The 20,140-nt window shown below is 42.2% G+C and overlaps 1 protein-coding gene across 5 annotated transcripts in view; it reads right to left on the bottom strand.

Annotated features, from left to right (window-relative positions):
• NPRL3 (NPR3 like, GATOR1 complex subunit) overlaps positions 1-16,861 on the bottom strand; it is a 103,707-nt gene extending 86,846 nt beyond the window's left edge. For 3 of the 5 annotated variants that reach the window (XM_067551182.1, XM_067551184.1, XM_067551187.1), the window contains exons 1-3: positions 16,549-16,861; positions 9,863-9,932; positions 2,915-2,953 (exon numbers count right to left, since the gene is read on the bottom strand). In XM_067551182.1, the coding sequence (XP_067407283.1) occupies positions 2,915-2,953; positions 9,863-9,932; positions 16,549-16,666 (227 nt within the window). In that variant the 5' untranslated portion in view covers positions 16,667-16,861. Of the gene's footprint in view, positions 1-2,914; positions 2,954-9,862; positions 9,933-15,905; positions 16,212-16,548 lie in introns of those variants that run through there. The other 2 variants (XM_067551186.1, XM_067551185.1) reach the window with 2 other exon arrangements.
• Between the last annotated feature and the right edge of the window lie 3,279 nt (positions 16,862-20,140).

Raw genomic sequence — 20,140 nt, 5'->3', positions numbered from 1 at the left:
ATTCAGTAAGGGAAAACTGAACTGTGAAGTTTCCTTAAGCTGACTAGAATGAGCTTCCCTGAAAACAGTTTCTGTTAAAAATAAAAAATGCAAGGCTACCGTTCCAGGTGTCCATTTGTGAAAAATCCCCTGCACCACTAGCCTGTGTTAATTAGGTGCTTCACACTGACTGGGGAGAATCTTAAAGTGGGCTGGGCCACAAGGGATTACAAATTTGGGAGTAGAAAGGGGAATAAGCTCAAAAGAGGGCTAGGTGCTGATGAGTGGGCAAGTTTTGGCTGCAGGGTCCTGCTCCATTATATTGGCTTTTATCACTTCAAGATTAGGCTACTACAACATATTCAACATGGGGCTATACAGCCAGACCATTCAGAAGGTAAAGTTGGTGCAGAATTCACTGTAATATGCACTGGCTTCTGGTGGGCTTTCAGGAAGAGGGCAAGGAGTTGGTTTAAACTGTAAAGCCCTCAATGGTTTGTAACTGCCTGCCTGAGAGATGCTTCTTTCTCCCTGAAAGACTACCACAGATGTGATCAGCTGAAGCACCTGAGACACGCAGCCCTCTGGTTTGAGGGGAAGGAGTCTGGTATTGTAGCAGGGCCTCTTCAAAGGAATGAGGGGTCTTTGACTCTGGATCTCATTCCCCCTGGATTACACAAACTGGATTTGTTAACCTTGAGGACACACTGAATAGCTCATCTATTTCCTTGGGCTTTTACAGAGAAAGTGAACTGAGGGATGTTTTATCAGTTTTTATCATTCCAGCCTGGATTGATTTGTACAAACAGCACAGTGGGATCAGGGGCATGCACGAGGGGGGGGAAAGCAGTGGCAGGGGTATGGCCCCCCCAAATAATCATCTCCACCACAACCCCCAGCTTCTGCCCTGGCCCAATGCCTCAGGATTCCCTCTCTCGAGCCTGTCCTCCCTCCTTTCTGCCAGGGTGGGAGTCGGGCTCAGCACAGCTGAAGGGACATACCTGGGAAAGACACTGCAGCTAGCGCTCCCGCTGACCCCCACTAGATGGCGCACAGAGCAGGGAAGCTGGGCTGGGAGAGGAGGCACAGGGAAGCCGGCTGAGTCCCATCCCTTCCTTGCCCGCAACCTCCATTAAGTGTTTGGAGCTTGCCTGGGGTGTGCAGAAGGGATCTTGGGACAATGGAGGGAGAAGGCAGTGAGGCCCGAGGGTGCTGGGAAGATGGATGGGGAGCCCGCGAGGGCCTGGTGGGTGGGGGAGGAAGGACCAAGAGGCACTGGGTGGAGTGGAGGGGCGGTGTTTATAGTTCCCCTCCAAAAGTAGTCACATTTAAAGCCCTGAGTGGGATCCAGGTCCATGATTAGGGCTCCTAAGCGCTATGATAATATAAATAACTAATAACTTTTGGAATTTTGAGGTTTATAAAAATGCCTAAAGTCAATGGTACTTCAAACTGATAGAGCCCTAAAGTTTTATCTGAAGCTGATCACATTCCACTCCTTGGCAATGATAGATCCAGCACTTCTGAGACCACGTAAAGCCCTGGGATTTCCAAAGGGAAGCAAACCCTTACTGTACCTGGGCACAGAAGAGGCAGGATCTAACAACAGAAACCAAAGGCCTTGGCTACACTAGGGTTTGGGGTTTTTTAAATGAGAAATTTCTCATCACTACTACCACCAGTTCAACTCCATCAGTGGCATCAACAGTAGAGCAGTAACACTGGAAGCACTAGCACTGGCTAGCTGCCGCTATTGCTATCACCTATGGAACTGAACCTGTGATAGCAATGGTAGTTTTATTTTTATTTTCTTTTGCTGGGGGGTGAGGGGGAAGACACCCTCAAACAGACACAGCCATCTTTGCCAAAGAAGAAATTCTATATCCCATAGTCGACAGGTGGCATTTATGCCTGGTGTTCAAATAAGTAGGGAGAAAGATTCTTAGCTTTACCCTGCTACCATTTAGCTGAGGCAGAAGACAACTGCATACACTATGTTTGCAACTCGGGGGAGCAATCTCAGCTTCTTGTGCCTAATGCCTATGCATCTAAGAGAGGGCCAGCCTATTTTGCATTGTTCCTGCACTGACTACTTGCTGCTACCTGCGAGGAGACCTTAGACTTTATTCCCTCTCACTCCAAAACAATTTCTTCAGACCCTTTCCAGCCTCCAGGCATAATTCTCTCCCAAGTTGGAAGAAGGAGCCTCTCCCCAGTGTGTACAATTTCCATTTTCTTGGTCACTCTGACACACTCAAGCTGCCTTCAAAGCCATCTGTCTCTTCACTATCCGAATCCATTTAATTTCTTTGTACCAAAATAGTGGGAGCTGAAAAATAATTCTTAGGAAGGACACAGGAATTCAAAGCGGGGCACATATAAAAGGCCCCTCTTTGAAATATTTTGTTACACAAGCACAGTGGATACTTTACACAGTGCAGTGACTCAGACTGCAAGGCTACGATGGAATTAAATAACTTTACTCTTTGGACTGTACTTTTAAGTGATTAATTGCTGGTCAGAAAGAAACTAATTTAGGGTTTGGTAATTAATACTAAGCTGAAACATGTGGTTGGTGATACATGACGAGAGACCCAATTCCCATGGAGCTTTCTGGGGGCATTGCAGCCCCTTTATTGACACAGGCGTGCATTCTTGTGGGATCGCCCACTTTTCTATACCCAAAGAAAGGACAGTGTGTGTTCACCCACTGGAAACACTACAGGAAGCACAAAAATGTTACTAAGATCTTTTAAAATTACCTAGCAAGAAACCTTGGCAATACATTTCGTATGGACACTGTGATTTAATACAGAATTAAAATTAACTCAGTGTTCAGTATAAAATGGAAATCAGAAACAAAGCACAATTAAAGGATGGTGAGAAAAGAAAGCCATTCTAGACAGAGGTGATTGTTTAGAATGTTTGGTCTTACCCTGAAACCAATTGCTCATCAGCTAGAGGACATTGCTCTCTGAAATGGGAACATGGCCATAAACACAAAACAAAAACAAAAAAATATACAATAAAAGAATAAACCAAGCAAAGTAACACACGATACACAAAAATGACAATATTAAAAATGAAGATGGACTATTAAGGGTTAAACTGCTGTACAGTAGAGATAACCACATGCAAAAGAAAAAGTAAGCCTATGGTAAGGGCATTGCTGGTGCATATTTTATAATTAATGCTTACCTATTATATGCTTACCTAGCAATTGCAGAAAAACTAACACTGATTTTAGAGGAAAAGATTCCTTAACTTCATATCCTGGAGCAGTTATTTACTGGTGTTTACCAGAATGCATCTGTGTTGTTTAAAGTTACACACAGCACCATGCAGCACAAACCCTCCTTGTCGTCAATTTGCGAGGCACTGGCAGCGCAGCTCAGAAGTTAGAGAGATGAGACATAGGACACTGAGGAGGTTTATTATTTTATGCACAATTGTGGCCCTTTAGATGGTCTTGCACACAGAACTGCTGCTATTCCTGAAAAAGCCCATCTCCTGAATGAGTCAGTCCAGAGTCACAGCACTGGCAGAGCCACTTTCCATCTGTCCCTGGTTTATTTCATACCCAGGATCAGTCAGCAAGCAGAGCCTTAAGACCAGTAAGCTGAAAAAGGTTTTTCAGCAAAGAACATGAAGTCCTCCATATGACAGGGATGCAGAGAACAGAGGAAGCACTTACTGACTCTGCTCTCAACTGTGCTATTCCTACACCATGGCAGCAGATGCTCCTTCACTTGCACCCAGATACCAGTGGACAGAGCAAATAGAAATGCTTCTCTCTCAAGAATAAAAATAAAGGGTATGTTTCCAAAGGTGGATGGTGCAATTGAAAATTTGGCCACATAAAGCCATGGCTGCCTTATACCATGCATGTTAAAGAGCTGTACCTGAAATCAAAATGTCAACTCTGATTCTACTGAAAAGGTAACTCAGCCTCCTGCTGGCCACTTTACAACAGAGAAAACCAGGGGCATCCTACAAATGGGAGAAGAAATGTCACAAAGCGAGGGAGAAGTGAAATCTTGGGATGGTGTCTAAAAGAATGGATGGATGGAAAGCCAGGTGTTTCACTGAAGGGAAGCCCCGAAGAATACAAGGAAGGGGTACAGGGTAGGTGCTTAAAAGAAGAGAGAGTATATGGATGGGTTTCAGAGGGGAGCAGGTGCCTGTCAGGAAATGGGGGAGAGGAAAATATGCACCTCTGAAGGTATCTAAATCTCACTGGAAATGCTAACAAGGGAGTGCATATAGGAGGTGGTTCCTACAATCAGGAGAAGGCCTGCTATAGTAGCCTCACCAGAACACTCTGTTATAGCACAGCCCGGTAGTACATTCTTCAGCAGTATCTTGCTTTAACAAGTTTCTGAGCTGTTAAAATAGCTGTATTAGCAAAAGATACACATGAGACAAACAACTGGAAAACCTTAGATATAGTGAGACTGCTCCCAACAGCTGGTGAGATATTCTCATGGGTTTTTATAGCTCCCACTATTGAACCAAAGACTGAAGCAGTAGATATGAGGCAAGAGGACTGTGCTCCATGTGGTGGAGAGTGGAGAAGTCAGAGGAGCCAAGGGAGAAGGTGCTGGTTTTCCGGTGCTGGAGTACTAGCAATGCCGAATCTATGTCAGACTCCTCAGCTCAGCAAATAGCTGCGTCTTCCCCTCTGGAAGAACATGCTGCTGCAGCTGCTTAATGGTTCAGGTGTTTGAGGGCCAACTTGTGCAAAAGCCTGGAGCTGACATAGCAATCCTTGAACGTGCTGGTTGTCCCAGCTGAATGAACCTGGTAACAGCTGGAAAGGAGTTCCTGACTCCCAGTCCAGCGCCCAGAGTTCTACTATGCCACAAATATAGGCCTTTTCTACGTTTAAATTTTTTCCAGTTTAACCATACCAGTATAGTTAAACTGGCAAAACCTTCTTAGTGTAGATGCAGTTATAGTTTATGCCAGTCAGGATAAACAGAGTTCTTGTTTTTCAGGTTTTTATTCATTTCATTTTGGGGGGTTTATTCTTGACAATTTGAGTTTCATGTAGATGCCACAAAATTGACCTTTTTTCAGTACTCTCTCTCTCTCAATATGGTAATGAAAAGATTTTTTCGGGTATGCCCCAAAATTCTTGTCTAAATAGGATCTACTTTAATTTCTATTATACGTATAGAAATGACTTACATGTAGTTTAAGCTTTGAATCTTTATAATTGAACCCCTGGTTTAGCATGTAGCGCATTTGTATCCTAGCCTGCTTTAACACAGTATTGCTTCAAACAACACTATGCTAAAGGGCATTAAGGAAACTTTAATATGCACCAGAAGGGTCTACACAGACCAATTAACGCACAATACATTAGTCCGTTTTAGAAATCACAACATGTAGTCTGCTTTACTGGTCCATGTAGACAAGCCCTTAGATGCAAGCCAGGGAGTAGGGTCATCACCTACATAAACAAACTGCATTGGGAAAGTCAACACAAATTGAGTTACCATTTCTGGTTTTTCCCAATATTTACTGAATAAACACTGATTTTTATATAAATATAGATACATTGGGGGTGTTTTATCAGTTAAACCCTAAAATCAGAAGCCTTAAGTATGATTATACCAATATAACTGCATCTACATTACCATTTTTACCAGCACAGCTATGTTTGGCCAAAAACAAAACAACACACACACACACTTCACATCCCTAACTGACAGAACTCCACAGGTAAAACAGGTAGACCAAGCCTTACTTTACTTTATGGCATTGAGAAAACCACTTAAGGCCTGTGTACCTCAGTTTCCACATCTGTGGGAAAGAGTTAATACAAATCTCCATCAATTGTGATGATAATTTAATGTTTGTAAGTCACTTGGGAGATGAGATGTGTTTTGTCTGGGTTATTTGGGTGGAGGACAACAGTGGAAGGCTGGGAGGAAGCAAGTGGAGATGTTTGTCAGGTAATGTTTGTTCTGCCAGGTGACAGGTGCCACTAGATAGCTTTCTGCTAGAAGGCCATTAACAATACAAGTGTTTTTGCTACTCCAGTTGCTTATGAAAAGGGGATGAATTCCCAGACATAAAGCTATATTAAAATGGAGTTCAGGTTGAGAGTATATACCAGTAACTGTGGGTAAAAGCATCACAAGAATGATGTAATTATCTCAAAAACAAGCATTAAAAACCCAGGAAATTCAAGAGATACAAGTCCAAATTTAAAAGAAATCTAATAATGTTAAGGTATGGAATTGCAGAGTTCAAACACTCAAACCACCTTAACTCACTGTGCAGCAATGCCATCAGTAAATAAAATTACAAAGAAAATCTAATCTTCAAAATCAAGTTAATCTAATCTGGGACCACAAAAATAAATAATTATTTCACAGACACACCAGATCTCTTGCTAAAGCTAACACTAACACTGGGGATTACTACTACTAGAACCTAATGAAGTACTGTAAATATTCTCTCTTTCCACTTTAGAAGCAACTGTATAATGTACTGATCTATTAAACTATTGGCAACTTGTTTCATGCTCCAATTAAAAGTTTTACTGGTAAATGCAGAGTTGATGTTTTCCCCCCCAACTTCAGGGCTTGATAATAACTGGGTTATGTTCACTGGAGCGCTATTAAAAGTCTGACACTGTTTTTTTCCATTTACAGAAAAATGTTCATCATATACTTTGAAAGGAGCAGAATTAATTGAGGAAAAGCAGTAGGCTATTCCATTGTGTCCGTTCAATCAGAGTTGTTCAGACTACATGTTCAAGAATCAGTAACACAATGGGAAAAGGTGAGAAACGGATATATGCAGATGACATAGCAATAAGGGCATCCTCAAAAGATGACCTAGGGGAATTAGTAAACAGGGGTATGACCAGCTACGCAGGCATGGGACGAAAATGAACATGAGAAAGATTCAGGTAGTCAGTAGAGATGTCACAGGGAAACTGCATATAGAGATTAATGGAGTGTGACTAAACCAGATTGACCAGTTCAAGTACCTCAGTGGCTGGGTTACAGAAGACGGTGAGCTTGAATGAGAATGGGGAATGCTGGAAAACCGTGGAACAACATCTGAGGTGTATAACAAGCATATGCCACTGAGACTGAAAGCCCGACTTCATAGAACAATGGTGCACCTGGCAATGCTGTATGGTGCGGAAGCATGAGTGGTGAAGAGACAGCAGTTCAATGCCTACAGCTGGTCAAGATAAGATGTCTTTGCACTATAAAAGGAGTTACACAAAGTGACAGATTTCAAAATGAAGGCATTAGACCAGTAGTCAAAGTCTGTGATGTGGCTGATAAAAATCCAGGAAGTGACACTTCCCTGGTTCAGACACATACAGAGGATGAATGAAGGGGACCTCGTGTTATCTTGCCATGCAATCTTCATAGTAGTAAACAGACCCTGAGGAAAGCCAAGGAAATGATGGATGGCTTGCATGAAAGAAGATGGGGGACCTAAGCAGGTGGAACTTAATGCTGCCATGGACAGACTAAGATGGTGCATGCTTGCATGATGACTTGACCCCAGATGATGGCATAAGGGAAAAAAGAAGAAGAATCAGAATCACAACCTGTTGAAAGATACAGATCTGAAAACTGGAGCTGTCCAGCCATCGTATTTCAAGACAAAAAAGCAAAACAGAAGGCATTTGCATGACTTTATATTTGATGAAAGCCAAAGTTAGCACATTTCAAGAAACAATTTGAAACAATTAACAGCATGCACAGTAATTTGATGAAAGAAATCACTTGTTGCTATTAGCTAGTATTTCTAAAGATGGGGATCAGTCTAGCTGTTGCATCTGTTCTTCAGTTTATCTCGTTCCTTCCATTAGCATGTGAGAGGAAAGTTGTTTCATTAGATGAAAAATACTGATCATCCTGGGAGCTAGAGAAGGACTTATGCAAAAGAAGCATTAGACAAGTGTAATTTCAGAAAAGGACTTTGTCACAGCTGGCAGGTTTAAAACAGAGCCACCTCTGCACTTCTGAATGCAGATGCATATGCACACAAAGAGCACTTTCATCAGGTCTGCTCGATTAAAGAATCCTCTACTATCCAAAATTTTCTCCATATGTAGGTACTTCTACATCATGACCAAGTCACCTCTGAACCTTCCCTTCAATAAGCTACATACATTGAGCTCTTAAAGTCTCTCACTGAAAGGCATGTTTTCCAGACTTCAAATCATTCTGATGGTTCTTTTCTGGAGCTTCTCCAGTTTTTCAACATCCTTTTGAAGTGGACTCCAGAAGCAAACAGAATATTCCAGTAACTCCAGTTGTTTGAATCTTTAAGAATGGTGTTTTCCTTACAATGACCGATAACGTACATGGGTCACAAAACAAGAAAACATTGGGATTTAGGAGATTTTGGTAACTGAGCTCTTCAAGTGCATTACAAGTTCTCTGAGCTCTGTTTTGGGTCTCATGCTGGTTATCTGTAGGAGCCAATAGCTTTCCCCTTTTCATGGCATCCTGAGAGTTCTTTGAAATACCAAAGCAGCACAGCATTCGCTTGCTTTACCAGTACAGTCTACAAAATACTAGGGCCAAACTTTTGAACAGTGACTTGCAAAAGCAAGTTGAGTTAACCAAAGAAAAAATGCTGAATGGCTCCACTAATTTGGCTGTGTGGAGGATTTAGCACAGAATTAACTTTAAAATACTAGATTTTAAAAGTTGCTTTAATTCTCATGGAGTCTGTTGCCTTGTACTGGATTCACTGAAGACATCCCATATTGCAGCATTCTAAGACATCAAAGATACCAAAAAAGATGGCCTGCAGATTCATTATTAGTCCCGAGGAAGTTGTGTTTTTCTTGTCTATAGAGCTGTTTTCTAAGACCCTGATGCCACCAAGACTTATGTAACTTGCTTAACTTTAGTCCCACTGAAATCAGTCAAACTGTTCATGGTAGTACTCATGGTAGTAAAAGTAAGCATGTGCTTACATCTTCGCAGGATTGGGACATAGGTTTCCCTTTTTGCGGTCCAATTCTGCCAACTTCTCTCACATTAGGTGGTATCTTTCTCTGTAATTAGTCTAACTGATTTCAAATAACACTTTTCCCAGCAGGTGTATGGGTAACAGAACCCAGCCCTTTACTATTTCATAACATTTAAAAAACATGCCACAGAGAACCACAACTTAGCTGAGGGTCAGCTCAGGTCACCTGCTGACTTTGCCAGCATCTGACAACCCAGAGTGATACATTTTGTGGTATACACAACAAACCAGAACAAAGCAGCAGACTGTGCACAAGGAAAGAAGAATGTTTAAAAGATCAATTTAAGCTGAATAATACACAGGGACACTCAGCACTTCCAGAGCACTTTTCATCCAAGGATCCCAAGCACTTTAAAAAACATTGTTTAAATTTCAGGATCCTTATAAGACATCACTTCATCCAACAAAGAATTGCAGCTACTTCTGGGAAATCACAGCAGTTTATTTGTGCACAACTCTACATGAGAGTTAAGGAAGCAAGTGAAGAACACTATATCCAACCATAACTCCCAACTGGAGATGCAGGAAGGTAGAACTGAAATTTAGCCACGGCCACTGGACTAACACTTCTATTCTGAAAGAGTGATGTGGGCTCTTTAATGACCAGAAGTGGTCAAATGTCTGATTGACATCGTGTCCAAAACACAGCACCTTCAACAGCATCCTGACTCCAATGAGAAGTGCCTGGTTAGTAGGTGCATCCAGCATGTGTCTGATGTTAACTCAATGCTGAATTTTTCTTTGTAGATCTCCTTTCACACAGTACAAGAGGATTTGCGTTTTGCCTACTCAACTAGTGTGCAAAAAAGAATGGCTCATTCTCTCCTCTGTTTTGAAACTGTTGGCTACTGACTCTTACCTGGAGTCTCCATCTTGGTCTTCTGTGTTGTCGCTAGTGCTATTCACAGCATATCGGCTCCTTGGCTTACCTTCAGCAAATGGAAAAGAAGATAATTTCAAATCACTTAACAGTGACCTTCAAAAAGAAATGTGTGTTTGTGCTTTTTTCTAAAGCGTGTACAAGGAAGGCCCAAAAGAGTTTTCTTTAAAAACAATAGCCCTTTTTCCCCTGCTTTTTTATATTAGAAACATCTGGCCTTGACTTCCCTGTTTTTGCTCCAGAACAGTCTGAGAAACAGGACCAGAAGCTTCCTCAGCCCTCGACTAAAGAAGAAGGGGTGCTGAACCTTTCACAAAAAGAACTCACCACCCAAGTATTTGGCAGGAGTATGAATTAATAGCTACTAAGCAAATAACTTTTAAAAGTTTGATTAAGTACCTTCCCTTATTATTGCTCAGGCTTCATTATGACAGCCTCTGATATCATAAGCCAACAAGCTGACTAGCCCTTCAGTTGGTCCTCGTTCACAGAGAAAAAAAATCTAAATATCTAATGCCATCCACAAGAATAAACTTCAAATTTAAATCTAATGCCTTCAACAAGAGGGGAGGGGAAGGGGAACAGTTTTGAAAAAACTTTCAGCTCATCTTTGTATATAATGCAAAAGAGGGTTTAAATGTCTTCTCTCCTGGCAAATCACCTGCAACTGGGTGTCAAATGCCCTTTGATGACATTGGGAGGTTTGCATAAAAATCAAGGGTAAAATATATGTATAAAATAAAGTATAAGTATATGATCTTTATACAGCAAATAAACCTTCAGTTAGTTTCTGTTATTTGTTAGATGCTTTGCTGTCACATTCAGCTTTACTCAACAGAAATGTATGTTCTCCTATAGAAACACCGTTACTTCTGTCCTTTTTTTTTATTCTTTTCCAGGATCCTACTGTGTCTGTTCCTCTTCCCCTTTCTTGCCTTTGTATCTCCCCTCAATTCTTCCTGCTGAAAATCCATCAGTGCAGCAACTTCCAGTACTCCTGCTATAATCTTCTGTCCTACCCTCATCTCATCTGATAAAAATTGTAAGCAATGAAATACTCAATGATAATATTTTAAATATAATCACTAGGTTTCAGCTAACCTTCCAGGGATAATCTGGTGTTGGAGAGATAACACCTCTTTCAGTCACTGCCTGTCAGAAAGACATTCATCAGTTTATGTGGAAGATTGTTTAAAAAAAAAAAAAAAAAAAACCCACTCACCACTAAGTAGAGGCTTACGTTCCACAGCATCTGTATGCATTCCATGGGCCACATAAATACACCAAGTGGCTAAGTTCTGGCCTGAGGAACAGATGTTTGCTACTGCAATCTAAGGCATTGTAGTCATTGTCTTGCCTTATTTAGATAAGGTCTTGGGGACAGGGCATGCATACCTGTGTGCAAAGCATCATGTAAATATTCAACATTTTGTTACAATCTCTCCTACTGAATATCCCTTTGAGAGAGAACATTCAACAAATAACAGATGTAACTGTAATACTAGGCCTCACTGATAATCAAAACAATCAAAGGATAAAAAAAATTATAACGAAACAAACTTCAAATAAAAATTGGAAGAATAACCACATTTTTTAAAGAAACCAGAGCACAGAGAGGAAAGGCAATCTTGCTACTTACAGTGACCAACCACAAATACTAGGCACAGTGCCCTATTTCTGCATGTGATGCCTCAAAGCATATTGCAGATCACCACCTTGGAATAGATGCTTTTTCCACCTTTTCAGTGAAGTTTTAATTTCCATGTCAAGCACATCATCAAGTGATCCCAACAGCCAAACAATGAAGCCACCTGCCTCAACAAGTTATGCTGAATCAACAAGTTTTCAGCAAAAAACTGCAGAATTCCCTACAAAGTCAATCTAAAAATACAGACTACCAGCTGACTCCCTCTCAACTCTGATTTTTCTCAGCCTCAGATAAACCCATTCTCATACAGTCCTAGAATTTAATGCCTGAAGAAACCACCACATAATGTAGTCTGACCTTCTGTATATCACAGACCAAACCCAGCACTCACACACTAAACCCAAGAACTGAAATTAGACCAAGTTATCATAGCCTTCAGGAGACTAAAGTATTCTCAGCACATATGAAGCCGTTGGGGACTCTCTCACACATTTTCAGTCTAAATACAATAGATTTTGTCCAGACTTTTCAGAGGTTAAGTTACTATGCCTTTAAATATGTATACGGAGACCAAATATTCAGTTTAGGGCATAACCAGCTGGTGAACAGGTCCATGTAAAAGGGGAGCAAAACCAAACCACATTTCAGGTCAAGTCATCAAATTCAAAAGCCTGCATTTCCTACAGCAGCATTTACTTGAACACAATGCAAATTATATTAAGGAAAATAAAAATATCATATTGAACAAGAGTCATATAAAATATTACATATACGCCACCTGGATAAATTAATGTTGCTGTGGGGACTATAACTCGTGTAAATTCTCAAACTTACCACTGTATTAACGTAAGAGTTTACAGTACTATATTTTCCATGAAAATAAATTTTTAAGTAGTTAATATAATGTTAGTGTTCAGAAATAAAGTTCTCAAAATAAAAAAAAAAATCCAAAATTTAAGGCTAAAGGCTCAATCTAAACTGTCCCTTCATCTTAAATGGCTCAAGTTATGTGGTCCAAAACCTCTCTGGAAATTACAAACATTTACAGTCAGCAAATTTTGCCTCAGTTGAGAGGCTGAAAGGGCAAAAAGGTCATACTCTCTGCCCTCCCACATCCCCCCAAAATATATATATGCTAACACACATGTGAAACTGATGCTTAATGCTCATATTTTTTAAAATACACAACTGAATTATTTTCAAAATTGACTTCAACCTTAGATCTCGGTATGAGTCAATAACAAGCCAAGTTTAAAATTTCTACTGACAATTTTTATTTAGTTATATGTGCACAGATTTCTAGCCAGAATGTAAGGGATATTTTCCACAATTGAATAATGAAGAATAGATAGCCTAATTAAGCTAAATCTTTCAAGAAAAATGAATTAAGACCAAGCACTGAAAATGTCTGCCCAAAAAGGAATTTGCTTTAGAATTATGAGTAACTGGGAAAGGAGGGAATGAAAACTGAACTAAGTCTGCTAGAATAGGTAACTCATCATATATGCTTCTCTAAGTTACATTCAGCTGGGCTCATTGCACTGGCTTCTGGGAACCTGCTGAAAAAAATAATGTATTCAAGTGAGAAAACAAAAGTTTAACCTTGGTCAATGGACATTTTGCATGGTCTTTCTCTCATCAACCTTCTGAAATCCTGGTGTTGCCAACTCTCGCAATTTTATCATGAGTCTCACAATATTTGGTATCTTTTCTTAAAGCCCCAGTTCCTGATGGCATGTGATTAGGTGAGAACTTCACCTTTCATTTCAAAAATAAAACCTAGCTCTTATCTAATGCTTTTTATCAGTAGATAGATCCCAAAGGACTTCACAAAGGAGCTCAGCATCGTTATGCCCATTTTATAGATGAGGAAACAACTGTCTTTTTGTTCTGTCTGTTCGACTCCTAGCACAACAGGAGCTGCTTCACAACAAGGGTTCCTAGGGACTATTGCAATACTTCTACTACTACATTGATTTCTAGCCCTCCTAGCTGCAGCTTTAAAATGTGCAGTGCATTGAATCGTAAAAACTTAGAGCTGGAAGGACCCCGAGAAGTCATTAAGTTCAGCACTCCGCACTGTGACAGGACCAAGTAAACCTAGTCAATCCCACACAGACATTTGTTCAACCTGCTTTCAAAAACCTCCAATGATGGAAATTCCACAACCTCCTTTGGAAGTCTATCCCAGAGCTTAACTAGTTAGAAAGTTTTTCCTAATATCTAACCTAAATCTTCTTACTGCAGATTAAGCCCATTACTTCTTGTCCTACCATTCTCTTTAAAAGATTTCAACATATTTGAACACTGTTATCAGGTCCCTTCTTAGTCTTCTTTTCTCAAGACCAAACATACCTGTTTGTTAACTTTTTCTGACAGGTCAGGTTTTCTAAACCTTTTATCATTTTTGTTGCTCTCCTCTGGAGTCTCTCCGATTTGTCCACATCTTTCCTAAAGCATGACACCCAGAACTGGACACATTATTCCAGCTGAGGCCTCCATAGTGTTAAGCAGAGTGGGACAATTACCTCCTATATTTTACACACAACATTCCTGTTAATATACCCCAGTATTATATTAGCCTTTTTTGCAGCTGCACTACACTGTTGACTCATATTCATGATCCACTATAACCTCCGATTCCTTTCAGCAGTACTACCATCTAGCTAATTATTCACCATTTTGTATTTGTGCACTTGATTATTCCTTCCTAAGTGAAGTACTTTGCACTTGTCTTTACTGAATTTCATCTTGTTGAATTCAAACCAGTTTTCTCATCTGTCAAGTTTGTTTTGAATTCTAGTTCTGTTTTTCCAAAGGGCTTCAAATCCCTCCCAGATTGGTGTCATCAGCCAATTTTATAAGCATACACTCCATTCCATTATCCAAGTCATTAATGAAAATATTGAATAGCACTGGACCCAGGACTGACCACTGCAGACTCAACTAGATACACCCTCCCAGTCTGACAGCAAACCATTGATAACTACACTTTGAGTATGATCTTTCAGCCAGCTGTGTACCCATTTTATTGTAATTTCACCTAGACTACATTTTCCTAATTTACTTATGAGAATGTTACAGGAGACACTGGCAAAAGCCTTACTAAAATCAAGATTAGCATATCTACTGCTCCCCCCTCCATCCACTAGGCCAGAAGTCCTGTCAAAGAAAGAAATAAGATTGGTTTGGAATGATTTCTTTCTTGATAAATCCATGCTGGCTATTTCATATAATCCGGTTATCCTCTAGGTGCCTACAAATTGATTTCATAATATATTCCAGTACCTTTCAAGGTATCAAAGTTAAACTGACTGGTCTATAATTCCTCAAGTCTTCTTTGGTCCCCTTTTTAAGAGATAGGTTCTATGTTTGCCCTTCTCCAGACTTCTGGGATCTTACTCATCCTCCAGGAGTTCTCAAAGACAATTGCTAATGGTTCTGAGATTGCTTCAGCTAGTTCCTGAAGTATCCAAGGATGAATTTCATCAGGCCTTAGCAACTTGAGTACATTTAATTTATCTAAATATTCTTTAAGCTGTTTTTCCCTATTTTGGCTGGCGGTCCTTCCCCTTTGTTGCTAATATTAATCGTTTTGAGCACCTGGTTTCCATTAATAATTTTAACGAAGACTGAAGCAGTATAGGCATTGAACACCTCAACCTTCATGTCATTTGTTAGCCCTCCTTCCCTGCTAAGTAGCAGACCAACACTTTCCTTTGTCTTTATCTTGCTCCTAATATATTTAAATAATCTCTTCTTACTGTCTTTTATGTTCCTTGCTAAGTGTAATTACTTTTGTGTCTGAGGCCTTGTCTACACTAGCACTTATGACAGCAAAACTTTTGTCGCACAGGGTGTGAATCCCCCCGAGCGACATAAATTTTGCCAGCATAAGCGCTTGTGTGGACAGCGCTATGTTTCCAAGAGACACTATCCTGCTGACATAGCTACTGCCACTTGTTTAGGTGATTAATATTATGTCAGTGGGAGAGCTCTCTCCCGTCGACATAACGCAGCTACACAAACGCTCTTACAGCAGCACAGCTGTCTGAACCAATACAGCTATGCTGCTGTAAGTTTTAAGGGTAGACTAGTCCTTAGCCTTTTTGTTTTGTTTTTAACCTCTTTGTGCTATTCTTTTGTAGAGAGACAAGTTGGATGAAGTAATATCTTTTTTTGGCCCAACTTCTGTTGGTGAGAGAGAGAAGCTATCAAGCTTACACAGAGCTCTTCTTCAGGTCTGGGAAACATACTCAAAATACCACTGCTAAATACAAGGAGGAACAGATTGTTTAGCATAAGTAGTTAGCACATATTTCAAGGGACCATTCAATATCCTGGGACCAACATGGCTACACCACCACTACTTACTGTATTTCCATACGCCTTCTTAGCAATTTGTCCTCGTGGCCACTTTTCACAAGAATCATTTTTGATGTTCAGGTCATTAAAAAGCTCCTGAAGGAGCCACAGTAGTCGTCTCATATGCCTCATGGCTTTCTTTCACATCAGAATCGTTTGCTGTGGCCAAGGTAATACTGCCTCCCTGAGAAACGGCTAGTTCCCCCAAGCTCAGATTTTTTCCCTCTGATTTTCTTCCTTTGGGTCTTTACCTACATTTTTGAGTCTGGCCCCTTTTTTGAAGCCCATCGTCCGTATTCTGTTGCTCTCAGGACTTCCTTTCCTCAGCAGCACGACGAATGCCATCCTTACATGGCTGCTTGCCCCTAGGCTGCCTTCCCCCTCCACCTCAGCGCTGCCCGGTTGCTCCCATCCCAGGCCAGAGGGGCGCACCCACCCCCGCCTCGCGCTTCAACGGCGGGAGGTGAAACAAACCCTTGGGTGTCTCTAAGAGGATGGCCCGGCCCAGACGGGCACGAGGTAGTTCAGGTCGCCCGGCGCGCGACAGGGCCCAGAGGACAAACTCCCTCCCGCCTCCCCCTCCGTGGCTCAGTGGCCCGCTATGGCCTCGTGCGCCCGGCCGCCCGGCACGTGGCTCCGCGCTGTCACTTACCGGCCTGGGCGGCCGGGTGCTCCGGGCCCCGCTGGAAGGGGAAGCGGAAGAGCAGCTTGTTGCCGCGGCTGCCCGAGCTCACCAGGATCACGCTGATGGGGCTGGTGCTCTCGCCCATCCCCCCGCGCGCCAGCTCCCCCCTGGCAGGCAGCTCCCCGCGCGACGAGCCGCAGCCGCGGGCTATAGAGACGCCCCAGGTTAGCTCGCGCGGGCGGCCTAGAAGGGTCCTAAAGAAGCAATGCCTGGCGGACTTCCGGTTCCGCGCAGGATGTGCTCATCACTGCTCTAGCGCCGCCAGGAGCGGGGCCTCAGGCCGGCTCGGCTCCGGAATCCGGAGGGAGTCCGTCCGTCCGTCCGTCCCAGGCCCGAACCGATCTCGCGGGGGCTCGCCCGCCCGCCCTGCAGGCTGCTCACCTACTCCCGGCTCCGGCTTTCCCCGGGCCTGGCTCGCGGGCGTGAGGCATGAGACCCTGCCGGAACCCGGCCCTCACGACCAGCCCGAAGTGTCCGATCCTCCTGCGGGCAGGCCGGGGACAGGTCGCCCCTGGGCGGCCTCTGCCGCACGCAGGCCCCGCACAGACGCGTGCATCCAGGAGTCTGGGGCTCCGTCCGGGGTTATTACACACACACACACACGCGCGCGCACCCCGCTGCCCTGCCCGGGCTCAGCCGCCCACCCCGAGCCTGGGACCTGCTGCGGTCAGACATTGCAGCTCCGAGTCTAGCCTGCGGGACCCTACATCCGTGCAGGGCCGCTGGCTCTGGCTCACCCAAATAACCCCATATGCACACACGCGCCCCTCTGCCGGCAGGGAGCTCGTTGCTCTAACACCCATTTGATTCTCCAGGACGCCATTCAGCGGCCCAGGCCCTGCAGCGCTAACCTCCACCGTTTCCCACATGACCCAGCAGTGCAGAAAGGCCAAGGTGGGAGCTATGGAGAAAAATTCCCTGTAGACTCTCTACCCTGAGCTGGGGTTAGCCACAACCACCTAATACAAACTTCCACACACCAGTGCTTGTGTATGCTAAATGTTGAATGTGCTAATTAACGTTATAACAGTGTGATTTCCCAGAGTACACAAGTCCATGTGGCCATCTTTTCAGCACACCCCTGACTAATGTATAACAGAAGCATCACCTGTTCTTTCTCCATGCCTTAGCTCCCTTCCCTCAGTCCTGTGTCTGTGCCTCCTGCCAACAGCTAATATACCAGCCACCCATGGGAAGGAATGCCTCCAGATCCTCTCCCCAACTCAAGGCCTGTGATGCTTACAATAGGACTCATTTAATATATTTTCCAGACTGAAATCTCGGGGAGGGGGGAATCTCCTGCATCAGAATGTGACAAGTATGTGCTGTTACTTCTTTTCCTTGGATGTATTCATTAAAACTGATCTTGTTGCCCAAACTCCACTGTTATGATCTCTCTGGATTACTGTGCAGTGTGGATCTGACCCTCTGATTTAGCTTTTCTTACCAAATGCAAGCCCTGTTGAATTTATACCTTTCTCTAGATTATGAATTAAAACATTATTGCCTGTTGTAGGTCACTTGATATTACTCCTCTTACCATTAATGTGTATTTTCAGTTCTCTGTTTGCCAAACAATTTCCAATTCATATTCAGGAATTTTAATTGGGGTCAGACAATGTCCATTATAAATTATTACATTTTAAAAGGCCTGTATTTTTATCTGGATACACTGCATAAAAACTACTCTGTATCAATTTATTATATACAGCTATTTTAACAAAGACTGAGAAGGTTCTGAACAGCAAAGTGATACATGCTTAATATGGATTTAGCTCTGCAGGATCCCCTTTCAGAGGCTGCATACGGAGAGAAATGGGTGGCCAGGGCGTGGATGGACATACTCTGCTGAGTGTTTTATCTGCCTTGCCATTCTCTGTGAGGCGGATGATAAAGATTGTAGCAGGAATAGATGTTGCCCAAGTGAGATATTTGTTTAAGAGTGATTAAAGAGCAGGCATATTATCTCCAAAGAGCATTCTTTGTGACCCAAAACTGTGTTAAAATTTCCCAGTTTGTCTTCTGTAAAGGAAAATATTAATTTTAAAAGATAAGAAATTATAGAGATGTTTGTCATTTACATCTGGCAGAGACTGTAGTCAAAGCAAAATGTCTAATAAGCTTGTCACAGGGTAGCTGGTCTCTGTCAGGGGGTCAGGTAGCCAGCCTACCTGAGACAGGCTCCTCTAAGGAGAATGATCCACCTGAGTAGTTAGCTGCCTAGTGGCTGGGCAGCAGTTAATTAGCTGAGGAGCAGCTAGTTTATGAAAGCTCAGTCAGGGGCCTTCAGACCAGAGAAGAAGCTCCTGAGAAGAGGAAATTTGCAGGGGAGGGGTGAGTGCCTGCCATAACACAGCACTTTGAGGATGAGCATGAAACCACACCATAAAACCACCGCACTTTGGTTTCCACTTTCCAGATTTGGTTTTCAAAACTTAATGGTCCTAAAATTATTTGGAGCTGAAATGAATTGGAATCAACTGACAGTGCCACAGATGAGATCCTGCAGAAGTTACTATCTCTGATCTATCAAGCTGCATTGGAAATCCAGTTCTGTGTTGATATTAATTGGTCACTGAGACTGTGGTGAAAAGCACTTGGAAGAAAAAGCCTCACTTTGAAGGGGATCCATAAACCTCATTGCCTGCTTTTGTCTGCAAAAGTGAGACAATCCACTTCTATCAGTCTGCCTGTTAAGTGACATGGTGGTACAAGAGACCCCAAATCAATGCTATGCTTCCTAAAAATTGACATGCAGGATTTCTTCACTTGGGCTTCTTTCAGTTTATTTCTCAGTTCCTCCAGAAACTGTGACTGGATGGAAAAAATGCTTTGAGAATCTTGGACTGGGGGCTAAACTAGAGCATTGGCTGCAAATTCGTGCTAGCTCCTTCCAACCTACCCAGGTTATGGAGCTGTTGTAAATAGCAGGTCCTGTTATTTATTTATTTCTTAACACAGAATGGCTTGACTGACAGAGGTTTGCTGGAAACAATTGTCATTTACAGCTTGCAATGCACAGAACAATCTAAGATTAATTCTGCTTCACTATAAATGGTTTATTCTGAATAGGTTTCACTACACTGATCTGCAAATATATCAGGCTGTGACTGTGTTAAGTGTTCTTGCCTACATATTATGTGGCCATTACTAACCTTAACAAAATGAAACAAGTGATTCACAAGTACAGGGATTATAAAAACTTGAACTAACATACACAGAATATGTTAACATATATGTAAAATATATAGAACATGTAACAAGGTATTCTTTCCATCTGTTGATACTCACATGCACACACACACAAACTACTCTGAGTGTTTAAAGATATTTAATTTGACTACTTGCAGTTTCCATGTATAGAAATCTTTACATAAATCATTAAGTTCGACCTCATGGGAGAAAATATATACTGTGCTTTGAAGACCTAGCACACTGTGTAGGTGTTATGCATTATCAGTACAGCTCAGCTGCACTCTTTACTTCCACAGGATCATTAGCAAAATTGAGTTCTTGGTCCCCACAAATAGAAATCCCTAAATTTATACACACACGTCTT

Source organism: Emydura macquarii, unplaced genomic scaffold (genome assembly GCF_026122565.2).
Source record: "Emydura macquarii macquarii isolate MOO-44397 ecotype Brisbane River unplaced genomic scaffold, CSIRO-AGI_Emac_v2 contig_1348, whole genome shotgun sequence".
Taxonomy (NCBI): Eukaryota; Metazoa; Chordata; order Testudines; family Chelidae; genus Emydura; species Emydura macquarii.
The sequence above is the reverse complement of the archived record's forward strand: the minus strand, read 5'-3'. Positions and strand labels throughout refer to the sequence as shown.